General features: G+C 45.2%; 1 protein-coding gene across 3 annotated transcripts in view; it reads right to left on the bottom strand.

Annotated features, from left to right (window-relative positions):
* Positions 1–2792: 2792 nt before the first annotated feature.
* The window catches only part of LOC132831434 (cytokine receptor common subunit beta-like), a 68190-nt gene continuing 50196 nt past the window's right edge, over positions 2793–20786 (bottom strand). For all 3 annotated transcript variants that reach the window (XM_060849582.1, XM_060849584.1, XM_060849583.1), the window contains 5 exons: positions 16927–17110; positions 14741–14825; positions 11814–11883; positions 8914–9011; positions 2793–6057 (listed from right to left, as the gene is read on the bottom strand). In XM_060849582.1, coding sequence (XP_060705565.1) covers positions 4782–6057; positions 8914–9011; positions 11814–11883; positions 14741–14825; positions 16927–17110 — 1713 coding nt within the window. In that variant the 3' untranslated portion in view covers positions 2793–4781. The remainder of the gene's footprint in view (positions 6058–8913; positions 9012–11813; positions 11884–14740; positions 14826–16926; positions 17111–20786) is intronic.

Genomic DNA, 20786 nt, shown 5'->3' with positions numbered 1-20786 from the left:
AAGAATCCAGAGAAAGTGTATTCCTGTCAGGGTGAAAGGGAAGGCTGGTAGGTATAGGGAATGCTGGATGATTAAAGAAATTGAGGAAAAGAAGGAAGCATATGTCAGGTATAGAAGGATAGATGGAGTGAATCCTTAGAAGAATACAAAGGAAGTAGGAGTATACTTAAGAGGGAAATCAGGAGGGCAAAACGGGGACATGAGATAGCTTTGGCAAATAGAATTAAGGAGAATCCAAAGAGTTTTTACAAGTATATTAAGGACAAAAGGGTAACTAGGGAGATAATAGGGCCCCTCAAAGATCAGCAAAGCAGTCTTTGTGTGGAGCCATAGAAAATGGGGGAGATACTAAATGAATATTTTGCATCAGTATTTACTGTGGAAAAGGATATGGAAGATATAGACTGTAGGGAAATAGATGGTGACATCTTGCAAAATGTCCAGATTACAGAGGAGGAAGTGCTGGATGTCTTGAAATGGTTAAAGGTGGATAAATCCCCAGGAGCTGATCAGATGTACCCGAGAGCTCTGTGCGAATCTAGAGAAGGGATTGCTGGGCCTCTTGCTGAGATATTTGTATCATCGATAGTCACAGGTGAGGAGCCAGAAGACTGGAGGTTGCCAAACGTAGTGCCACTGTTTAAGAAGGGTGGTAAAGACAAGCCAGGGAACTATAGATCAGTGAGCCTGACCTCAGTGGTGGGCAAGTTGTTGGAGGGAATCCTGAAGGACAGGATGTACATGTATTTGGAAAGGTAAGGACTGATTCGGGATAGTCAACATGGCTTTGTGCGTGGGAAATCATGTCTCACAAACTTGATTGAGTTTTTTGAAGAAGTAACAAAGAAGATTGATGAGGGCAGAGCAGTAGATATGGTCTATGTGGACTTCAGTAAGGAATTCGACAAGGTTCCCCATGGGAGACTGATTAGCAAGGTTAGCTCTCATGGAATACAGGGAGAACTAGCCATTTGGATACAGAACTGGCTCAAAGGTAGAAGACAGAGGGTGGTGGTGGAGGGTTGTTTTTCAGACTGGAGGCCTGTGACCAGTGGAGTGCCACAAGGATCGGTGCTGGGTCCTCTACTTTTTGTCATTTACATAAATGATCTGGATGCGAGCATAAGAGGTACAGTTAGTAAGTTTGCAAATGACACCAAAATTGGAGGTGTAGTCGAAGAAGGTTACTCAGATTACAACAGGATCTGGACCAGATGGGCCAATGGGCTGAGAAGTGGCAGATGGAGTTTAATTCACATAAATGTGAGGTGCTGCAGTTTGGGAAAGCAATACTTAGCAGCACTTATACACTTAATGGTAAGGTCCTAGGGAGTGTTGCTGAACAAAGTGACCTTGGAGTACAGATTCATAGCTCCTTGAAAGTGGAGTTGCAGGTAGATAGGATAGTGAAGAAGACATTTGGTATGCTTTCCTTTATTGGTCAGAGTATTGAGTATAGGAGTTGGGAGGTCATGTTGCGGCATTGGTCATTGGTTAGGCCACTGTTGGAATATTGCGTGCAATTCTGGTCTCCTTCCTATCGGAATGATGTTGTAAAACTTGAAAGGGTTCAGAAAAGATTTTCAAGGATGTTGCCAGGGTTGGGGGATTTGAGCTCCAGGGAGAGGTTGAACAGGCTGGGGCTGTTTTCCCTGGCACGCGGGAGACTGAGGAGTGACCTTATCGAGGTTTACAAAATTATGAGGGGCATGGATAGGATAAATAGACAAAGTCTTTTCCCTGGGGTTGGGGAGTCCAGAACTAGAGGGCATAGGTTTAGGGTGAGAGGGGAAAGATATAAAAGAGACTTAAGGGGCAACTTTTTCACATGTATGGAATGAGCTGTCAGAGGATGTGGTGGAGGCTGGTACAATTGCAACATTTAAGAGGCATTTGGATGGGTATATGAATAGGAAGGGTTTGGAGGGATATGGGCCGGGTTCTGGCAGGTGGGACTAGATTGGGTTGGGATATCTGGTCGGCATGGACAGGTTGGACCGAAGGGTCTGTTTCCATGCTGTACATCTCTATGACTTTAATTCTTGACCAATGGGAGTACATATGGCCTCTACACAAGTGCAGAGGAGATTTATCAGGATGCTGCCTGATAAATGGAGGACATGTCTTATGAAGAAAGGTTGAGGGAGCTAGGGCTTTTCTCATTGGAGCAAAGAAGGATGCGAGGTGACTTGAAAGAGGTATACAAGATGATGAGAGGCAGAGATACAGTGGATAGCCAGAGACTTTTTCCAAGGGTGGAAATGTCTATCACAAGGGGACATGATTTTAAGGTGATTGGAGGAAGGTTTCGGGGAGATGTCAGAGGTAGGTTCTTTACTCAGAGAGTGGTGGGTGCGTGGAATGCACTGCCCGCGGTGGTAGTAGAGTCAGATACATTAGGGACATTTAAGTGACTCTTGGATAGGCACATGGATGATAGTAAAATGTAAGGTATGTAGGTTAGTCTGATCTTAGGGTAGGATAAAAGGTTTGTACAACATCGAGTGCTGAAGGGCCTGTACTGTGCTGCACTGTTCTATGTTCTAAGAATGTTATTCATTCACACACTGATGCCCACAGTCCTTTATTCCAGTATCACAGTATTTTCCTTCCATTTATTGCTAATGCCAGACAGACAGAAACTCAAAAAATAAGTTATCCGGACGTCAATCTCGGTTCACGCCTATGTTTTTTTTAAAATCCTTTAAAGCTGCACCACAGCATTCAACTCTGCAAAAATCTGTAAGTTAACATTTCTTTTAACCATCCCCAAAAATATGTAGAGATCAAGGTTCCATCATTAAATATTCAAACTTTATTAATGACACAAATAAGTCAGAGGCAAAGTTTAACCAAGCTCATGAAATTCACATTCAATTAATACATCCGGAATTAAGTGCTCGTCTCAATAACAGCAAGAGTGATAATAATTATAAATTGTCATAAAGACCCAACTATTTCATCAATGTCCTTCAGGGAAGGAAATCTGCCATCTTTACCCAGTCTGGCCTACATTTGAATCCAGACCTCAGCAGTAACATTGACCCTTTGATTCCGTTGATGTTAAAGGCAGTGAGGGCGATTGGGATAGAGGATCAGCCGCGATCTTACTGAATGGCAGAGTAGGCTCGAAGGGCCGAATGGCCTACTCCTGCTGCTAGGTTTTATGTTTCTATGACTCCTGACTGTCCATAGTTCAAGGGAAGTCATGAAATGGGCAGCAAGTCTTGGCAGTGGTGCCCTCACCCCAGGGAAGAATAAACTTCCACACTCTTAATCTTTCCCCTTTCACCCCTTTCCCATTTATGTATTTATCCAACTCCCTTTTGAAAGTTACTACTGAACTCGATGCCCTCATGATTCCAGTATTTCAGAACACAGCAATTCCTGTATGACTGATCTTCCTGCCACCAGAAACACTTTCTCCTTATTTATCAGATCGTTTAGTGTCTACCAAAAACCGTGAGACCTCACAATTTCAATCTGTTTAAGGCCATTTGTGGAACCATTGTTTCCCTAGACTTCCTCCCCTACAAACTCTCACTTCAGAGACAGAAGTGCAAATCTCTAGAGCAGAGAAAGTACACTGTTTGGCGGTGCTGTCTCTTAGCCTCTGAGATAGATGGTCAAGGTCACTTGGTGTTATTTTCAAGAAGAATTCTCTTGGCCAAGACTCATCCCTCAATCAATAACCTGAAAAGCAGATTTATCTATCACATTGCTGCCTGTGGGAATTTATTGTGTGGAGATTAGCTGCCATGTTTCCTGCTTGGAATGCTTACAATGACCATTGGCTGCTCTCTCATTAGAGAGAGAGAGAGAGAGAGAGAGAGGACCGATGGCAGGTTTAACCTGCTGAATGCCATTATTGGCAATCTTGACATGACAAAGCCTTTGTGCCAACCTCAGTCACTGCAGGAATTAATTGGCATCATCCTGAAGTAGCCCTGCCAACTGAGCCAAACAAGTACATGACGATGACGCCAACACTTCACGACGTACTCTACTGGATGGGAAATACTCTGGCACACCCTGAGGTCGTGGAAGTTGCTAGATAAATAGTTTCTTTTAGATTGCCTGTAGGAGATGGCATCCATTATAGCTCCACTCCACCTCTTTATTTTGACTGATTTGTCACTTCCCAGCTGCCTCCATTGTTTCAACTTGTGAGGAAAGACTTTGCCAACCATTTCCTTTCCTCCATGGCCTCTCTTCTTTCGGAAGGGCGGGCGTTGAAAATCAAGGAGATGCCCTGGATTGGCAAACACTCAGACAAGTGAAGACAATAACCATCGAGCAATGTCACCAGAATGGGCGCTTGGTACATTGCTGAGCATGACATCAATTCTTTGGCTTCTGATTGATGGTCGATGCCATTTTTGTCCAACTAGCTTGTTGGGAGATAAAACTCACGCAAGATTTCACATAAGGCAGGTAAAATGTAAACATTTGTTTGTTATCACCAGCAGAGTGTCAGAAATGACCACCCAAGGACCCCTGGTGCCAACAAACTAGGTATCGAGCTAACAAGAGGTAGGATTAGCGTGTCGGTCCAGACAGTTCCTGCCCAGAGCCTTTTGGAGAAGGAAGATGAGAAAATGTAGGACACCTAAGCGTAGCTGCTTTGACATAGTCGAACGGAGTTAGCATCAGAGAATGGTAGATGAATCCAGCACGGGAAGTGGCCACTCAGCCCATCGGTGCTTGTGCTGGCTCTGCGGGGCCACTAGTTCTGGTGGCTGCCAGAAACTGCTGCTGCTCCCCTTTCACTCAGTAAATGCTTAGGCAATTGTTTCCTCAAGATGGTTCTTGATGAAACATGGAGGTGTAGACTGAGGTGGACCCACCTTGTTGCTTGTAATTTTGGGAGAATGAAATGAAGGCATTGCATTGGAACCCTCGTGCCAAACAAAAGGTTTTTTATCTGGTTCATTATCCGTCGCTGGGCAGCATTTGATGGATTCTTTTGGATTTGTTGGACGGGATCCTGGAATGAAGCAATAATCGCCAATTTGCTTCAGGATTAGTGGTTTACCTCCATGTTGGTAAAGGATGACATTGGGAGCATCGTTAGTAAGTGACAGTGCATCCTCTTTGGATGAAGGTTTCTGTGGGTCGTCTTGGTGCTTCGATGGAGAATTAAAGTCCAGGCCGCTGTTAATGGCAGCTGTCCGAATAAAGTCTACGCCCTGTTGGTAGTCACTTGACAGACTCGGACTTTCACCTGTGTCCTGCTCGGGAGGAACGGGCGAGGGCCCTGCTTGATCGTTGGGCGGAATGCACACATAGTTAATGTTGTCAGGCGGCTGGCAAGGTGCGACTGAGGGATTTTCCCAGGAGCCTTCGGGGCAGCCCCATGATCCCCAAGTGGTTTCATCGCCCGCCGTGGGATTGGAGTGCCACGTCTCTGACCCCCCGTCAGGGCCTGTTGGCTGCTGACTGGCCAGCGGGTACGCAATGGCGTCCGGCCACGGAAGGGCCTGGCTTGAACCGGAATGGCCTGCACCGTTGTCATGAATGTAGCCGGAGCGAGCGTCTCCTGGGAACGCTGGGCCGGCGCTGGTCGCTGGGGGGCACAGGACGTAACTGGAAATGGGCGGTTGCTGTCCCAACGCCCTTTGGCTCAAACCTGTGTCTGTGGTTTGGTCAGCGCCAACATGATAATCAACTGAACTCGGCATGTCCGGGGTGGGTTGTGGAGTGTTGAGGACATAAGCAGAAGGCGGTGTTGGTCCGTCATGTGGCCTTTCAGAGGGGTCCTCTGGGAGTTTCACATATCCGGGAGCCCCCATGACACACTCGAAACCTTTCTTGCATCCGTGATTTAATTCTGACTGGAACTCAGGCCCTGAAGATATCGCTTGGTAATTGAACAAATACGGGCCATCGTAATCTGCCGGGTCGCTCGGTAACATCAGAGGATTAGGAATGCCTTCGCCAGAAGGTGTGCCAGCTCCAATTGCAGGATACAATTGCTCTTGGCCAACTCGACCTTGAGTCAGCAGAGGGGACGAGTTGGCTTTCTGCCTTTCCATCTGGACAGATGCTGCTTCCTCCCTGTTATAGGAACAAAGTAAAAGGTTACAAGACTGCTGTTAATTCCTGACACTTAGATACAGTCGGATCATGCACAAGGGCAGGTTTTACAAATACACGCACCCGTCACTGTCTGCCCATTCGTTTGAACACAGGGGCCAATTGTGAAATGCATGACGATGTCAGTCTCAGCCTTCTTGAGAAAATCATTCCCCTATGCTCTATTGTTCACAACTCGGGGTTTTGAAATGCCAGCAGTTTAACCTTACCTTTAAATGACAAGCTTCCCGCAAGGACACTGCTGAGGGAGTGCAGCACTGCTGCATGTGCCCTCTTGTGGTTGAGATGTAAAGCACCGAGGAATTATTTCAAGGGGGATCGGGGGAGTTCTCTCCAAAATTTATCCCTCGGCCCTCAGACTGCCTGCTCTTTGCTGCCGGTTTGTTCCGTGCATATTGACAGTTATGTTCCCTATGTTGCCATCTAGACTGTTTTGGAAGGACTTCACTGGCTGTAAGGTGCTTTGAGACATTTGCTGGTTGTGAAAGGCGCTACATGAATGCAAGTTCTTCTTTCTTCCTGAAGCTTTGGAATTCCCTGTCCTAAGTTCCTGTATCTCTCTACCCCTCCTCACCCCCACCTCCCCCCCCCACCCACCCTTATAGATGCTACTCAAAACTGACCTCTCTGTGGATGTTTTTGGTCATATCTCCTCATGTGGCTTGGTGTCACCTTTTGCTGAGTTTTGCTCCCTTGCAATGTGTAACCACATGAATGGTGCTGTGTAAATGCCATGGAGTTGTTGTTGCTGAGTGAGCTCTGCATCTGTAAAAGTTACCTTTAAGAGCTATGACGTTGAACAAACTTCTCACCAACTTTGAACAAGTTAACATTGAGGCTCAGACATCGAGTGCGTCTTCTGGCTGAGCTCTGATGCTGCGTTCATTCACTAACATTTGCAGAAATGATCAGCTGAGGACCATGCTCAGGGTTAGAGCTGGTCTAAGTAAGATCAAATAGCACTGCCCTCACAACCTGGCTTAGATCTCTGACTCAAAGATGAGTTAAGATCAATCAAAAGGCATTTGACAACTGTTCCCAACACATTTTGCCTTTTCTTCCATAGTGCTTTGCCATTTAGTCTCTCCTGCCCTCCCGTGAATGTGTTTGCTCTCACATTCATCCTTTGCAGATCACTTTAAAATCTATGCCTCTCTCATTTTGAAATGGGAACAGCTAATCTCTATCTGCTCCTCCCAGCCCCGCTCATGATTTTGAAAGTCGCTGTCAGATGACCTCTCCAGCCTCCTTCACTCTAAGGAGAACAATCTGAACACCTTTAATCTATCTCCATGACTGAAGCTTCTCACTCCAGGAACCATCTTTGTAATTCTCTTCTGCAATCTCTCTCTCTCTCTCTCTCCAATGTATTTATATATTTCACATTGTAGACAGTACCTCAGTTGAGGTCTAACAAGTGTCTTGGATGAGTCCAACATCAACTGCTTGTACTCTCTGCATCTGTTACAAATCTAGCAGCAATCTAGGTTTGTTCAATATATCGTTTCAGTTGCGTGACACTGTCATCTTTTGCTATAAATTCTGTGTCTTATGATCCTGCTCCACCTAATGAAGTCATGATGTGGAGGTGCTGGTGTTGGACTGGGGTGGACAAAGTTAAAAATCACACAACACCAGGTTATAGTCCAACAGGTTTATTTGGAAGCACTAGCTTTCGGAACGCTACCCATTCATCAGGTGGTCATCAGTGCTCTGAAAACTAGTGCTTCTAAATAAACCTGTTGGTCTATAACCTGGTGTTTTGTGATTTTTAACTTTATTACGACACTGAGAGTACTGCCTGCTTTATTAACTGTTCTCTCCACCAGTCCTATCACCATTCGCGATCTGTATGCATATACATCCTCTGTTCCTGCACTCCCTTTAGAATTATACTGGTGTGCTTGCTTAGTGGTTAATACTATTGCCTCACAGCATCAGGGATCTGGGTTCATTCCCAATTGTTTGTGTAGAGTTTGCACATTCTCCCTGTATGTCTGCATGGGTTACCTCCGGCTGCTCCAGTTCCCTCCTAACGCCCAGAGGTGTGCAGCTTAGGTGGACTGGCCATGCTAAATTGCCCAATGGTGTCTAGGGATGTGTTGGCTAGGAGGATTCACCATGAGATATGTGGGATTACAGGGATGGGGTGGGCTGTGTTGGGAAGGTCCTCAGAGAGTTGGTGTGGACCGAATGGCCTGCTTCCACCTTGTTGGAATTCCACAATTATATTGACTTTCAATGCTTTTCCTATCAAAATGCACCACCTCCCATTTCTCAGCATTGAATTCATCTGCCACTTATCCGCTCACTCCACTGATGTGTCAGTGTCCTGTCGGTGATCCCACATTCCCCTCCTCCACAGTTTACAAATCTTCCGAGTTTAGTGCCAGCCGCAGACTTTGAAACTGTACCCTGTACCCCAAGATTCCTGAAGAAGGGCTTATGCCCGAAATGTCGACTCTCCTGCTCCTTGGATGCTACCTGACCTGCAGCGCTTTTCCAGCAACACATTTTTCAGCCCTGTACCCCAAGCTAAGAACAATCGATCAGGAAGAATAGCATAGCAGAGTGAGGTGTCCTAGCACACCCAGGTTCACTGCCGTGATCCCACAAGAAGCCATATGGAGGGGAGATCTACAGACCTCAATCTACTCACCTTGACATTCTCACTGGTTCAGTGAGAATGGCATCTTATTGGGGAGGGGGCAGTGTGAGTGGTGTATTTCAAATTTGATCTGTCCCTTGCACTAATTCCCAGTGAACAAATGAACGCAAAACCATACCAGGAGCCCTGTATTAAAGAAGAGGACTTACTTAGAAATGACCTGAGGATTTGTATCTCCTGTTTCATCAGGTACCACTTGACAGATGTTGCCTTCTTCCAGGGGGACCACATATCCCAGAATGCCTGTCTGGAAGGAGAAAGAAGCAGATACAGATCAGCACAGGGAGGCAGTGGGGGATGGGCTATCTCACTGCCCTAGCAATCTGACAATGCAGACTAATATTCTAGAGGAACATGGATCCAAGTCACACTCTGATAGCTGGTCAAGTTTAAATTCAATTAATAAAATATGGAATTGAAAACTGTTGTCATTGGCCAAGACACTATTATCAATTCTCATTAAATATCCATTCAGTTCGCCAATGTCCTTTAGGGAAGGAAATCTGTCATCCTCATCTGGTGTGGCTGACATGTGACTCCAGACCTATAGCAATGTGGTTGGCTCTGAACTGCCCTCTGGATTTGACTTGTCAGCCAATGGGTTCGGGGCAATGTGGATAGATAACAAATACAATCCCATCAGAGAGTCAAAAGAAACGAGACCCCGACTGACTGAGCTGGTACTGCCAATGTGCCATTGGGGTCTCCCAACGTGACACAGTGCAGATAATAAATCACAGTGTTCCCACGTGTCCTGAGCAAGTTAGATCCTTCGAAACCTAGTGGTGTTTCTCACTTAAAGGAGCAAGTCAGTTGACAGCATTTGGAATGATACAATTGGTCTTCATGATGCTACTGTTGGGGAGATGGCGTAGTGGCAATGTCACTCCGTAAGCAACCCTGGGATAATACTCTAGGTGTATGGGTTCAAATCCACACTGCAGTAGATATTAACATTGAAATTCAAGGAAAATCTGAAACTTTTAAAACAGTAAATGCTACTGTAATGTCAATTGCCATCATAAACCCATTGGGTTCTCTGATATCTTTTAGGGAAGGAAATCTGTTGTCCTTACCCAGTCTGGCCTACATATGACTCCAGACTTACAGCAATGTGGGTGACTCTCAACTGCCCCATGGACAATGAGGAATAGACAATAAATGCTGGCCTGGCCTGTGACACACACATCTCATGAACAAATTTTAAAAAGTGTGTGTTAGGGAAGATTATCAATTGTTTTTGAGACATTCTTTCATGAGATGTCACTGACAAGGCCAACTCGTATTGTCAATTCCTAACCTCCCTTGAGAAGGTGGGGGTGACCCACTCTCTTGAAATACCAGCGTCCCATGCACCTATTCTATTGGGTAGCTACCAATCAACTCCACAGCCATGGACCTCAATACCCATGTAGGGAAAACTCCACATGAATGAGAAATTTCCTTCATTAAAGGACAATTGTGAACCAAATGGATCTTCACGACAATCTGATCGTGTTATTGTCACTACGAGGGATACCAGACTGTTTTAGGTTTATTTAATTAACTGGAAGAAATTCCCCAATTGAACTATTGCCAATTATTCTAATTATAAACCTTTAAATTAAGAGGTTTCCCAATAATCTTTAGATTACATGATCTAAGTACATTGACTATGCAAACTGGAAGATGTGTTGGATGAATGAATAGGACGTGCAAGCATTTTAAATACATGAAATAGATCAGGCTCTCCCACAACATACAGAATGTGAATGACTCATAGCTTTATATCATAAATGCCCTGATAGTATTATCACTAGACTGTATCCAAAAATGTTCTGCGAACCCATGTTCGAATCCTTCCATGGCAGATGGTGGAATTTGAATTCAGTGAAAATGAAATCTGGAATTAAAAATCAAATGATGACTAAGAAACCATTGTTGATGTTTGAAAATGTATCTGGTTCACTAATGTCCTTCAGGGAAGGAAACTGCCATCCTTCCATAGTCTGGCCTCCATGTGACTCCAGACCCATATCAATATAATTGACTCGTAATTGGTCTCTTAAGGGGCTTAGCAAGCCACTCTGTTCAGGGGTCGCTAGAGACAGGTGATAAATACTGGCCAGCCAACAATGCCCAAGTCACATGAGTGAATTAAAAACCAAACCAATCAAGGTCAACTCTGGTCTGCCATCTACAGGAAGAATATTGTGAAACTTGAAGGTGCTCAGAAAAGATTTATGTTGCCAGGGTTGGAGGGTATGAGCTATAGGGAGAGACTGAATAGGTGGAAGCTGTTTTCCCTGGTGACCTTATAGAGGTTTATAAAATCATGACAGGCATGGATAGGGGAAATAGATAAGGTCTTTTCCCTGGGATGGGGGAGTCCAGAACTAGAGGGCATAGGTTTAGGATGAGAGGGGAAAGATATAAAACGCACCTAAGAGGCAACTTTTCCACACAGACGATGGAATGAGCTGCCAGAGGAAGTGGTGGAGGGGGGTACAATTGCAACATTTAAAAGGCATCTGGATGGGTATATGAATAGGAAGGGTTGAGAGAGATATGGGCCAAATGCTGGCAAATGGGACTAGTTTTATATAGGATATCAGGTCGGCATGGATGAGTTGGACTGAAGGGTCTGTTCCCGTGCTGTACAACTCTATGACTCTAGGTCACACCACAAGAATGAAACAGTATTTGTCTGTCAGCATTTGCAGCGAGGGAAACAGAATTAACATTTCCACTCCAACATGAGTCTCCTCCAGAACATGTCCAGAACATCTCCAGTTTGGAAAGAAGCCACTAGACTCAGGATCATAGAGTCGTGGAGATGGACAGCACAGAAGCAGACCCTTCGGTCCAACTCGCCCAAGCTGACCAGACATCCGAAAGTTGTGACTTGAAACATTGACTCTGTCAACAGCAGAGGCCTGTTGAGTTTCCCCAGCACCTTCTGTGTTGTGAACGGCCCACATAGGGTCTGGAATGGACTATTCACGCCCATTTTCTCGACCTAGATCATGGATAGATTGCCAGCATTTGCTTTCAAGTGAAGTGCTGTTACCTGGCTATGTTTCAGGAAAAGCTTGCTCTTTGCTGGGTCTGGGATGCTCTCCAACCAGGATTTCTTTTTTCTTTAACATGTAGAACAAACAAACATACAATCATCATTACTGAACTCAAAAGACTTGAGGTAGTCATACAGATAATTGTACTGAATGAAGTTCAGGTCACATGGCCCAATGTCTCTATCTCATTCGTTATGTGCCATGCAACACCCTCCCCACCTTATCTCACTCCTATCCTTCTATTTCTTTCCCCTCAGGCACTTCGGCAGTTTTATGCATAGGTGTACCATGAGGTAACATGTTGCACATTAGGACGTAAGAACCTAGGAGCTGGACTAGGCCTTTCATTGCCATTCTAGAACATGACTGGTCCATCTACCTCATCATCGTTTTCCCATACTACTCTGTATCCATTGATGTCACCAGTAGGCAGGAGTCTATCAACCTCTCTCTTCCTGCACATCCCCGATAAGCTTTCATCCCCTTGGTCCGTCAGGAATCTATTGAAGTCAAAACGTGTGGCGCTGGAAAAGCACAGCCGGTCAGACAGTATCCGAGGAAGAGAGTCGATGTTTCGTGCATAATTCCCTCATTCCTGATGAAGAGCTTATGCCTGAAATGTCGACTGTTCTGCTCCTCAGATGCTGCCTGACCGGCTGTGCTTTTCCAGCGCCACACGTTTTGACTCTGATCTCTAGCGTCAGCAGTCCTCCCTTTCTCCCAAGAACCTATTGAAGTCTGCCTTAAAAATATTTAAAAATTCTGCATCCACTACATTTTGAGGAAGAGAGACTCTCAGACTGTCACCCCTCTGAGAGAATCAATGTTATTCACCTCTACTGTTCCTTGAGGTAACGAGTTCTACCATAGTGACAGAGGAATATTGGAGCTGGGGTGGGCCATTCAGTCCCTTCAGTTTGCTTTCCTATCCTACATCAGTGGCTCAGTGGTTAGCACTGCTGCCTCACAGCACCAGGGTCCCAGGTTCGATTCCAGACTGTTTGTGTGGAGTTTGTACATTCTCCCCGTGTCTGCATGGGTTTCCTCTGGGTGCTCTGATTTCCTCCCACAGTCCAAAGATGTGCAGGTTAGGTGAATTGGCCAATCAGATTGCCCGTAGTGTTAGGTGCATCATTCAGAGGGAATGGGTCTGGGTGAGAGGGTCGGTATGAACTTGTTGGGCCGAAGGGCCTGTTTCCACACTGTAAGTAATCTAATCTAATCATTTACTGTGTTGTCATTTCATGGTATTTGTAACTGAGGGTCAATCAATGTCTGTTTGAATATTCTTTTCTATTCATGTCTGGGATATGGGCATCATTGGCTGGGCCAACATTTATTGCCCATCCCTAGTTGTCCTTCAGAAGGTGATGGTGAGCTGCCTTCTTGAATCGTTGCTGTCCATGTGCCCTTAGGGAGAGAATTCTAGGATTTTGACCCAACAACAGGAATGGAGATATACTGCTAACTCAGGATGGTGAGTTTTGGAGGGGAATTTGGAGGTGGTGGTTTTCCCATGTATCTGCTGCCTGTGTCCTTCTATGGAAGTGAGTTCAGAATGTGCTGTCTAATGATCATTGACGAATTTCTGCAGTGCATCTTATAGTACACACTGATGCTACTGAGTGCCGGTGGTGGAGGGAGTGATAATTGTGGATGTGGTGCCAATCAAACGGGCTCCTTTGTCCTGGATGGTGTAAAGCTTCTAGAGTGACCATCAAGGAGTGCCCAGTGAAAGTGAACAGCAGAGACTCAGAAAACGTTTCTATTGTCAAAAATACTCGCAAGGCATTCTTGTCTCATTTCTGAGCTCTGGAGTTTGCCGGTAAAGGAGTTGGTTTCCTGAGAGTTTGTAAGACAAACTCTAACTGAGAGCTCACAAGTATGGAACAGAGGATGCTCTACCTGGAATCTAAGTGAAGACTTTGGATGGTTATTTATAAAAATAAAGATATGTAAAACAAAAATGATGTTTCCCTGGTAGTGTGCCGGAACCAAGGAACACAATTTTAGAATAAAGGTGAGCCATATCAGACTGAAATGAGGGAATGTTTTCACATAGAGGGTAGTGGCGATTTGGAATATACTCACACAGAGGGCTGTTGGAGGCTGAGTCATTGAATAAATTCAGCCTCAACTTACAGAATTGATTCTCAGATACTGGTGGTAGCAACGCTTTTGGAGACAGTGTGTGAAAATGGTAGTGAGGTAGATGATCTAGGATGGGAGGGGCTGAATGACATCTTTCTGCTCCAATGTTCCTATATCCCTAAGGTGGAACCCAAGGAGCGGTGGACGGTGACCATCATTGAAGGGAAAATGAGGCTGAAAGGAGAGAGGGAAGACAGAATAAAGAGTGTGGAATGAGAAGGAGGCGGAGAAAGATGGAAGGCTTGAAATTCTGATGAATCATCTGCCAATCATGCCCATTTAAAAGCTTTCATTATCAAGGTTACCACCTCATAGAATGCTTTCAGAGTGGAAGCAGGCCATTCAGCCCATACTGAGCCTCCAACACAGTGTATCCTCCAATTGCCCATGGCCAACCCATTCCCATGGGGCAATTCACCTAACCTACTCATCTTTGGGAGGAAACTGGAAAACCCAAAGGAAACCCCACACAGACACAGGGAAGCACGTGCAAAGTCCAGACACTGTAGTCACCCAAAACTGCAATCGAACCCAGATCCCTGTTGCTACGAGGTAGTAGTGCTAACCACTGGGCCGCTGTGCTGCACCTCAGTAGACATTTATAAAAATGCTCATGGACTATCAATGTTAGTCTGATGCTCACAGAACAAAAGCAGAATTAGGTTTTGGAATTTCCTGGGTTAAATCCCAGAGATCTATTGGCCATCAGCCAGCAGTCTAACTGAGTGGATTCAGATCATTAACACAAAACAGAAGGAACAAGATATTTTACCTTTGTATCAGGCAGAGAAAGGGACGAATAAATAGGGTTAAAACCATCAGAATTATAACTGCCACGATGATGACTATCTTGTTATCTAAATGAAACATAAACAAAAGAAAGGACATTGAAAGAAACATTAATTGGATTGTGATTTTAATGACTTGTAAGAATGTTGCACTGTGGTGTACTCCTTACCGTGCTGACTGTAGCCTGTTTATTGAGTGCTCAGGTTTACTGCACTATGCTTTAAGGAACATAGTCTACATGTTAATGATCAATTTGAATTGAATTGCATTGAATTACCTTTATTAGTCCATAAGACCATAACAAATAGGCACCAAAATTAGGCCATTCAGCCCATGGAGTCTGCTCCACCATTCAATCATGGCTGAGATGTTTCTTAACCCCGTTCTCTCACTTTCTCCTTGTGACCTTTGATCCCCTTAACAATCAAGAACCTATCTATCTTTGTCTTAAATATACTCACTGACCTGGCCTCCACAGCCTTCTGTGGCAGTGAATTCCATAGATTCTCCACTCTCTGGCTGAAGACGTTTCTCCTTATCTCCATTCTAAAAGATCTTCCCTTTACTCTAAGGCTGTGACCTTGGGTGACCTGCCAATGGAAACATCTTCCCAACGTCCACTCTGTCCAGCTGTTCAGCATTCTATAAGTTTCAATTAGATGCCCCCTCATCTTTCTAAACTCTATCGAATATAGACCCAGAGTCCTCAAACATTCCTCATATGTTAAGCTTTTCATTCCTGGGACCATTCTCGCGAACCTCCTCTGGACCTGCTCCAGGGCCAGTCCATCCTTCCTGAGATAAAGGGCCCAGAATTGCTCACAATATTCAAAATGTGTCACATGTGCCCACGTGAGTGCAGTGAAAAGTTTTCAAGCCACCACCTACAGTGCCATCCTCGGTACAAAGGTATCCAGGTGCAGATTCTTAAGGACAAATTCTTAGAAATAAAAATTGGAATAAAAAAGGAATTAAAAAGTCCAGCATTCCAGATCTTCAAAAGTACAAAATTACAGGAATAAATGAGAAAACTAAAGACATGAAAAGTTCAGAATAGTTGTGCTTCCACCATAATATGACAAAGTGAAAAACATCGGTTTCCTCCTACAGCCCAAAGATGTGTAGGTTAGGGTGAATTGGCCATAGTGTTCATGGGTGTGTAGGTTTGATTAGATTAGGTTCCCTACACTGTGGAAACAGGCCCTTCAGGCCAACCAGTTCATGCCGACCCTCTGAAAAGGAACCCATCCAGACTCATTTCCCTCTGACTAATGCACCAAACGTTCTGGGCAACTTAGCATAGCCAATTCACCTGACCTCCTGGACTGTGGGATGAAACCAGAGCAAACCCACGGAGAATGTGCAAACTCCACACAGACAGTTGCCTGAGGCTAGAATCGAACCTGGGATCTTGGTGCTGTGCAGCAGCAGTGCTAACCACTGAACCACCGTGCCAGTTAGGTGCCTTAGTCAGGGGAAATGTAGAGTAATAGGATAGGGGTATGGGTCTGGGTGGGTTACTGTTCAGAGGGTTGGTGTGGACTTGATGGGCCTGTTTTCTGACACTGTAGGGATTCTATGATTAACAGTTCTATGTGGGAATACTCTATTCATTGGGATGGTATTGTGGTGGTTTACATGCAATAGAGATGGGGAAGGATCGGTTTAACGTCTGGCAATTTACTTTTGCCCTCTGTTTAATCTCTGCTACTTGGAATCGAAATGACACTGAGTGCTGTTCACTGGCCTCCACATGAAAACTTGCATCCCTCCAGAATTTCACCCCTCTTTATCTCTGTAACCTCTTCAAGCTTCTGAGATCTCTGTTCACATCCCTGGACACCATGGTACAATTTCCCATGGCCAATCCACCCCGACAGGCACATCTTTGGATTGTGAGAGGAAACCAGAGCACCCGAAACCCACACAGACACGGGGAGAATGCACAAACTTCACGCAAACAGTTTCCCAAGGTTGGAATTGAACATGGATGCCTAGCACTGTGAGACAGCAGTGCTAACTGTGAGCCACCGTGTCCTCCCAAGTGGGTAAAGGGTATGCATTTGGAAGTTGCCATTGACAGCCTACTGATAAGTAGCAGTTGTTGTTGCTGGTGCAAACAATGCGTGAAGAAACTCTATGAGAATACGATTGGATTCTGCCTCATACCAGGGTCTGTTTGAACTGAAACTTCATGGCTCCAGTCACTCCACGGTCCACAGTAGGAATAAATATCCTTTCCACATTTCACCTTCGCTCTCACTCTGACAACATAGCGACTGGATGCCTCCAATGAATTCTTTTGGATTCGGAAGGATTTGGTATCTTGAGGAATTGTCCACCCTTTGGCATTCTGTAAGAAGACAATGAGGTGTTATTCTATGTTGCAATATTCCCTAGCTTTGATTAGATTACTTACAGTGTGGAAACAGGCCCTTCGGCCCAACAAGTCCACACCGACCCACTGAAGCACAACCCATCCATACCCCTACATTTACCCCTAGCACTATGGGCAATTTAGCATGGCCAATTCACCTGACCCGCACATCTTTGGACTGTGGGAGGAAACCCACGCAGACACGGGGAGAACGTGCAAACTCCACACAGTCAGTCGCCTGAGGCAGGAATTGAACCCGGGTCTCTGGCACTATGAGGCAGCAGTGCTAACTGCTGTGCCACCATGCCACCCACTTTGAAGAACTATCTGAATCCACCACCAATATTTTAGTGAGAAATAATGGCGCAGTGACGTTTAGATCAATTATGGGTAATCTGCCATGGTTTTTAAAAAACAATTATTAAACAATACACAGTTTACGAAACAATGAACACTAACAGCTGCGTACAGAGTAACAGCAATTTTACAAGGGAGAGGAACAGGAAAGCTAGGCCCCAAACCCTACTGTTCAACCAGTTTTCAGGGAAATGAGGACAAACCTCAAGTCCCAGTCTCAATCATCACAAAAACAGTAATAGTGCATAAAATACAGATCCTGAGCAAGCCCCCTCCCACCTTCCGGCCACTCTAAGGCAGCCCGCCCCTATGCCTCTTCCGGCCCTCAGTCCGTCCCATGCCTCTTCCAGCTTCCGTCATGGTATTATTACACTTGAAATTTAATCAGCCTAATTATGTAGTTAAGTCGTTAATTGGTATGACATCGTGGCTCAGCAGTTAGCACTGCTGCCTCACAGTGCCAGGGACACAGGTTCGATTGTGTTAGTATTTAACTTTCTTCCTTTCTAATATTCTCTTCATAAACTCACTGACATGCAGCGTTAACAGCTCAAGTACTCACACACACAAGCTCACATGTATATGTGCACACACATGTATCTTACATAAACATCTTCCATTGGCAACTTCATGTGCATGCATCTCACAATTAGCCACTCGGTCTCAATCACGCACACTTCATTTACTAATTAAACTTGTGGTTCAGACAGCTCTCACATGTACATACATACTTGTGCTGATCTAGTTGCTGGCAAAAGCCTTTGTTTACTCTTCTACAATGTCCCTTTAAGACCAAAATTGGCTGGAGAGAATTCTGAAATTTGTTTCCTCGTCATGACATAACTCCAAGGAAAGCTTGTGTACTATGTCAACAGTGAGGTTAGAGACAAAGAAAAAACTGCAGGTACTGAAATCTGAAGTAGACAGGCAGGAGGCTGGAGGAACACAGCAAGCCAGGCAGCATCAGGAGGGACAGGCAAGAGGCTGGAGGAACACAGTAAGCCAGGCAGCATCAGGAGGGACAGGTAGGAGGCTGGAGGAACACAGCAAGCCAGGCAGCATCAGGAGGGACAGGTAGGAGGCTGGGGGAACACAGCAAGCCAGGAGGTGCAGAAGTCAATGTTTCAGGCATAACCCTTCTTCAGGACTGTGTGTGTGTGTGTGTGTGTGTGTGTGTGTGTGTGTGTGTGTGTGTGTGTGTGTGTAAGGGAGCTGCAGATAAAGGAGTGGGGAGAGGTGGTGAAGGGTTTTGGGTGGGGGAGGGCATGGAGTGGTGAGGTAGGGATAGGTGAACACAGGTAGAGGGTACAACCTGGTTGGTCAATGGGAGGAATGAATCCGGTTGGTGGCTGGAAGGAAGAGTTGGTCAGAGCAATGGAAGGGAGGGGGAGGGGCTGGAAATGGAGTTGGGGATGGAAAGGAAGGTTATTTGAAATTGGAGAACTCATTGTTGCGTCCTGCGGACTGCAGGCGGGCCAGGCGGAAGATGCAGTGCTGTTCCTCCAGTTTGTGGTCTGATTTGCAGTGGCAATGGGGGAGGCCAAGGATGGTCATTTCGGAAAGGGAGTGAGACGGCTTTGAAATTGGAGAACTCAACGTTAAGTCTTCCGGGCTGTAGGTTGCCGAAGCAGAAATTGATTTGAAATTAGAGACCAGAAGGATCCTTGCAGCAATATTGGTTAAGCCAACATTTTTGTGTTTGACATTTTAGAATACACCGAGTATTCGCACAACGAGGTAACAAACAAGGTTTCCTCCAAATGAACAAATGCTGGTGTTGAAGCAGGGTTTCTAAGAATGGTGTAGGGACTGGGTTACTGTGTGTGATAACCAGTTGCAAAGAGCAGGGAGTGAGACATAGACAAGAGCAAGGGTCTGTGGATTGGACAAGTTCCCATTGCTGTGATTGCAGTATCAACAGAGCCCACCAGAGTATTTAAAGGAGTTGGAGAAGGGAATCTCTAATTATTTTGTTCTTTTGGAACTGTTGTGAGACAAGCGAAGGAAGGTTGGCAGATGTGTGCTTCACCCTTGTTTACTGCGTCTGGGGATGTTGGATGTGTGCAACTCAAGGGCTTATGCCCAAAACGTCGATTCTCCTGCTCCTCAGATGCTGCCTGACCTGCTGTGCTTTTCCAGCACCACACTCTCAACTCTGATCTCCATCATCTGCAGGCCTTACTTTTTCAAGGCCTGAAATGTTTGAATGGGAAGTGAGAGAGGGTGAACAAAGCAACGGCTTATTGAGATGACATGTGACCCTTTATTTGAATGAGAAGTAAAGTGAGGCATCTTGTGTATTTGGAATGCAATACGCATTTATGTTTGTAATATCCTTCAACTATTAACTAATGTTTGTGTTATGTTGATTTCAATTAATTTATTACAGTCAAGGCTTGAAGAAATAACTCCTTGAAAGTAGAGTCACAGGTAGATAGAATAATGAAGAAGGCGTTTGGTATGATTTCTTTATTGGTCACAGTATTGAGTACAGGAGTTGGGAGGTCATCTTGCAGCTGTACAGGACATTGGTTAGGCCACTTTTGCAATATTGCATGCAATTCTGGTCTCCTTCCTATCAGAAGGATGTTGTGAAACTTGAAAGGGTTCAGAAAAGATTTACATGGATGTTGCCAGGGTTGGAGGATTTGAGCTACAGGGAGAGGCTGAACAGGCTGGGGCTGTTTTCCCTGGAGTGGGGAGGCTGAGGGGGTGACCTTATAAAGGTTTATAAAATCACAAGGGGCATGGATAGGATAAATAGACAAAGTCTCCTCTCTGGGGTGGGGGAGTCCAGATCTAGAAGTTTAGGGTGAGAGGGGAAAGATATAAAAGAGACCTCGGGGGCAACTTTTTCATGCAGAGGGTGGTATGTGTGTGGAATGAGCTGCCAAAGGAAGTGGTGGAGGCTGGTACAATTACAACATTTAAAAGACATTTGGATGGAAATAAGAAGGGTTAGGAGGGATATGGGCTGGGTGCTGGCAGGTGGGACTAGATTAGTTTGGAATATCTGGTCGGCATGGATGGGTTGGACTGAAGGGTCTGTTTCCATGCTGTATATCTCTATGACTTTATGACTCTATGTGAAATCCTGTCCATGGGTTTTCTTTCTGTCATCTTTGTGAGGATTTCCTCACCTTCGAAGTTATTGGTCTCTCTAGGGATCATAACCATCCTTCAAACAGGCACATGGCTGTTTGATCCTAGTTGATTCAAACAGGCACAGACAAGGATATGTCACACAGAAGCAGAGACACAGACACACAAGGAAGACAGTCCTGAAGACCTGTCC

The sequence above is a fragment of the Hemiscyllium ocellatum genome, chromosome 33 (assembly GCF_020745735.1).
Source record: "Hemiscyllium ocellatum isolate sHemOce1 chromosome 33, sHemOce1.pat.X.cur, whole genome shotgun sequence".
Lineage (NCBI taxonomy): Eukaryota > Metazoa > Chordata > Chondrichthyes > Orectolobiformes > Hemiscylliidae > Hemiscyllium > Hemiscyllium ocellatum.
The sequence above is the reverse complement of the archived record's forward strand: the minus strand, read 5'-3'. Positions and strand labels throughout refer to the sequence as shown.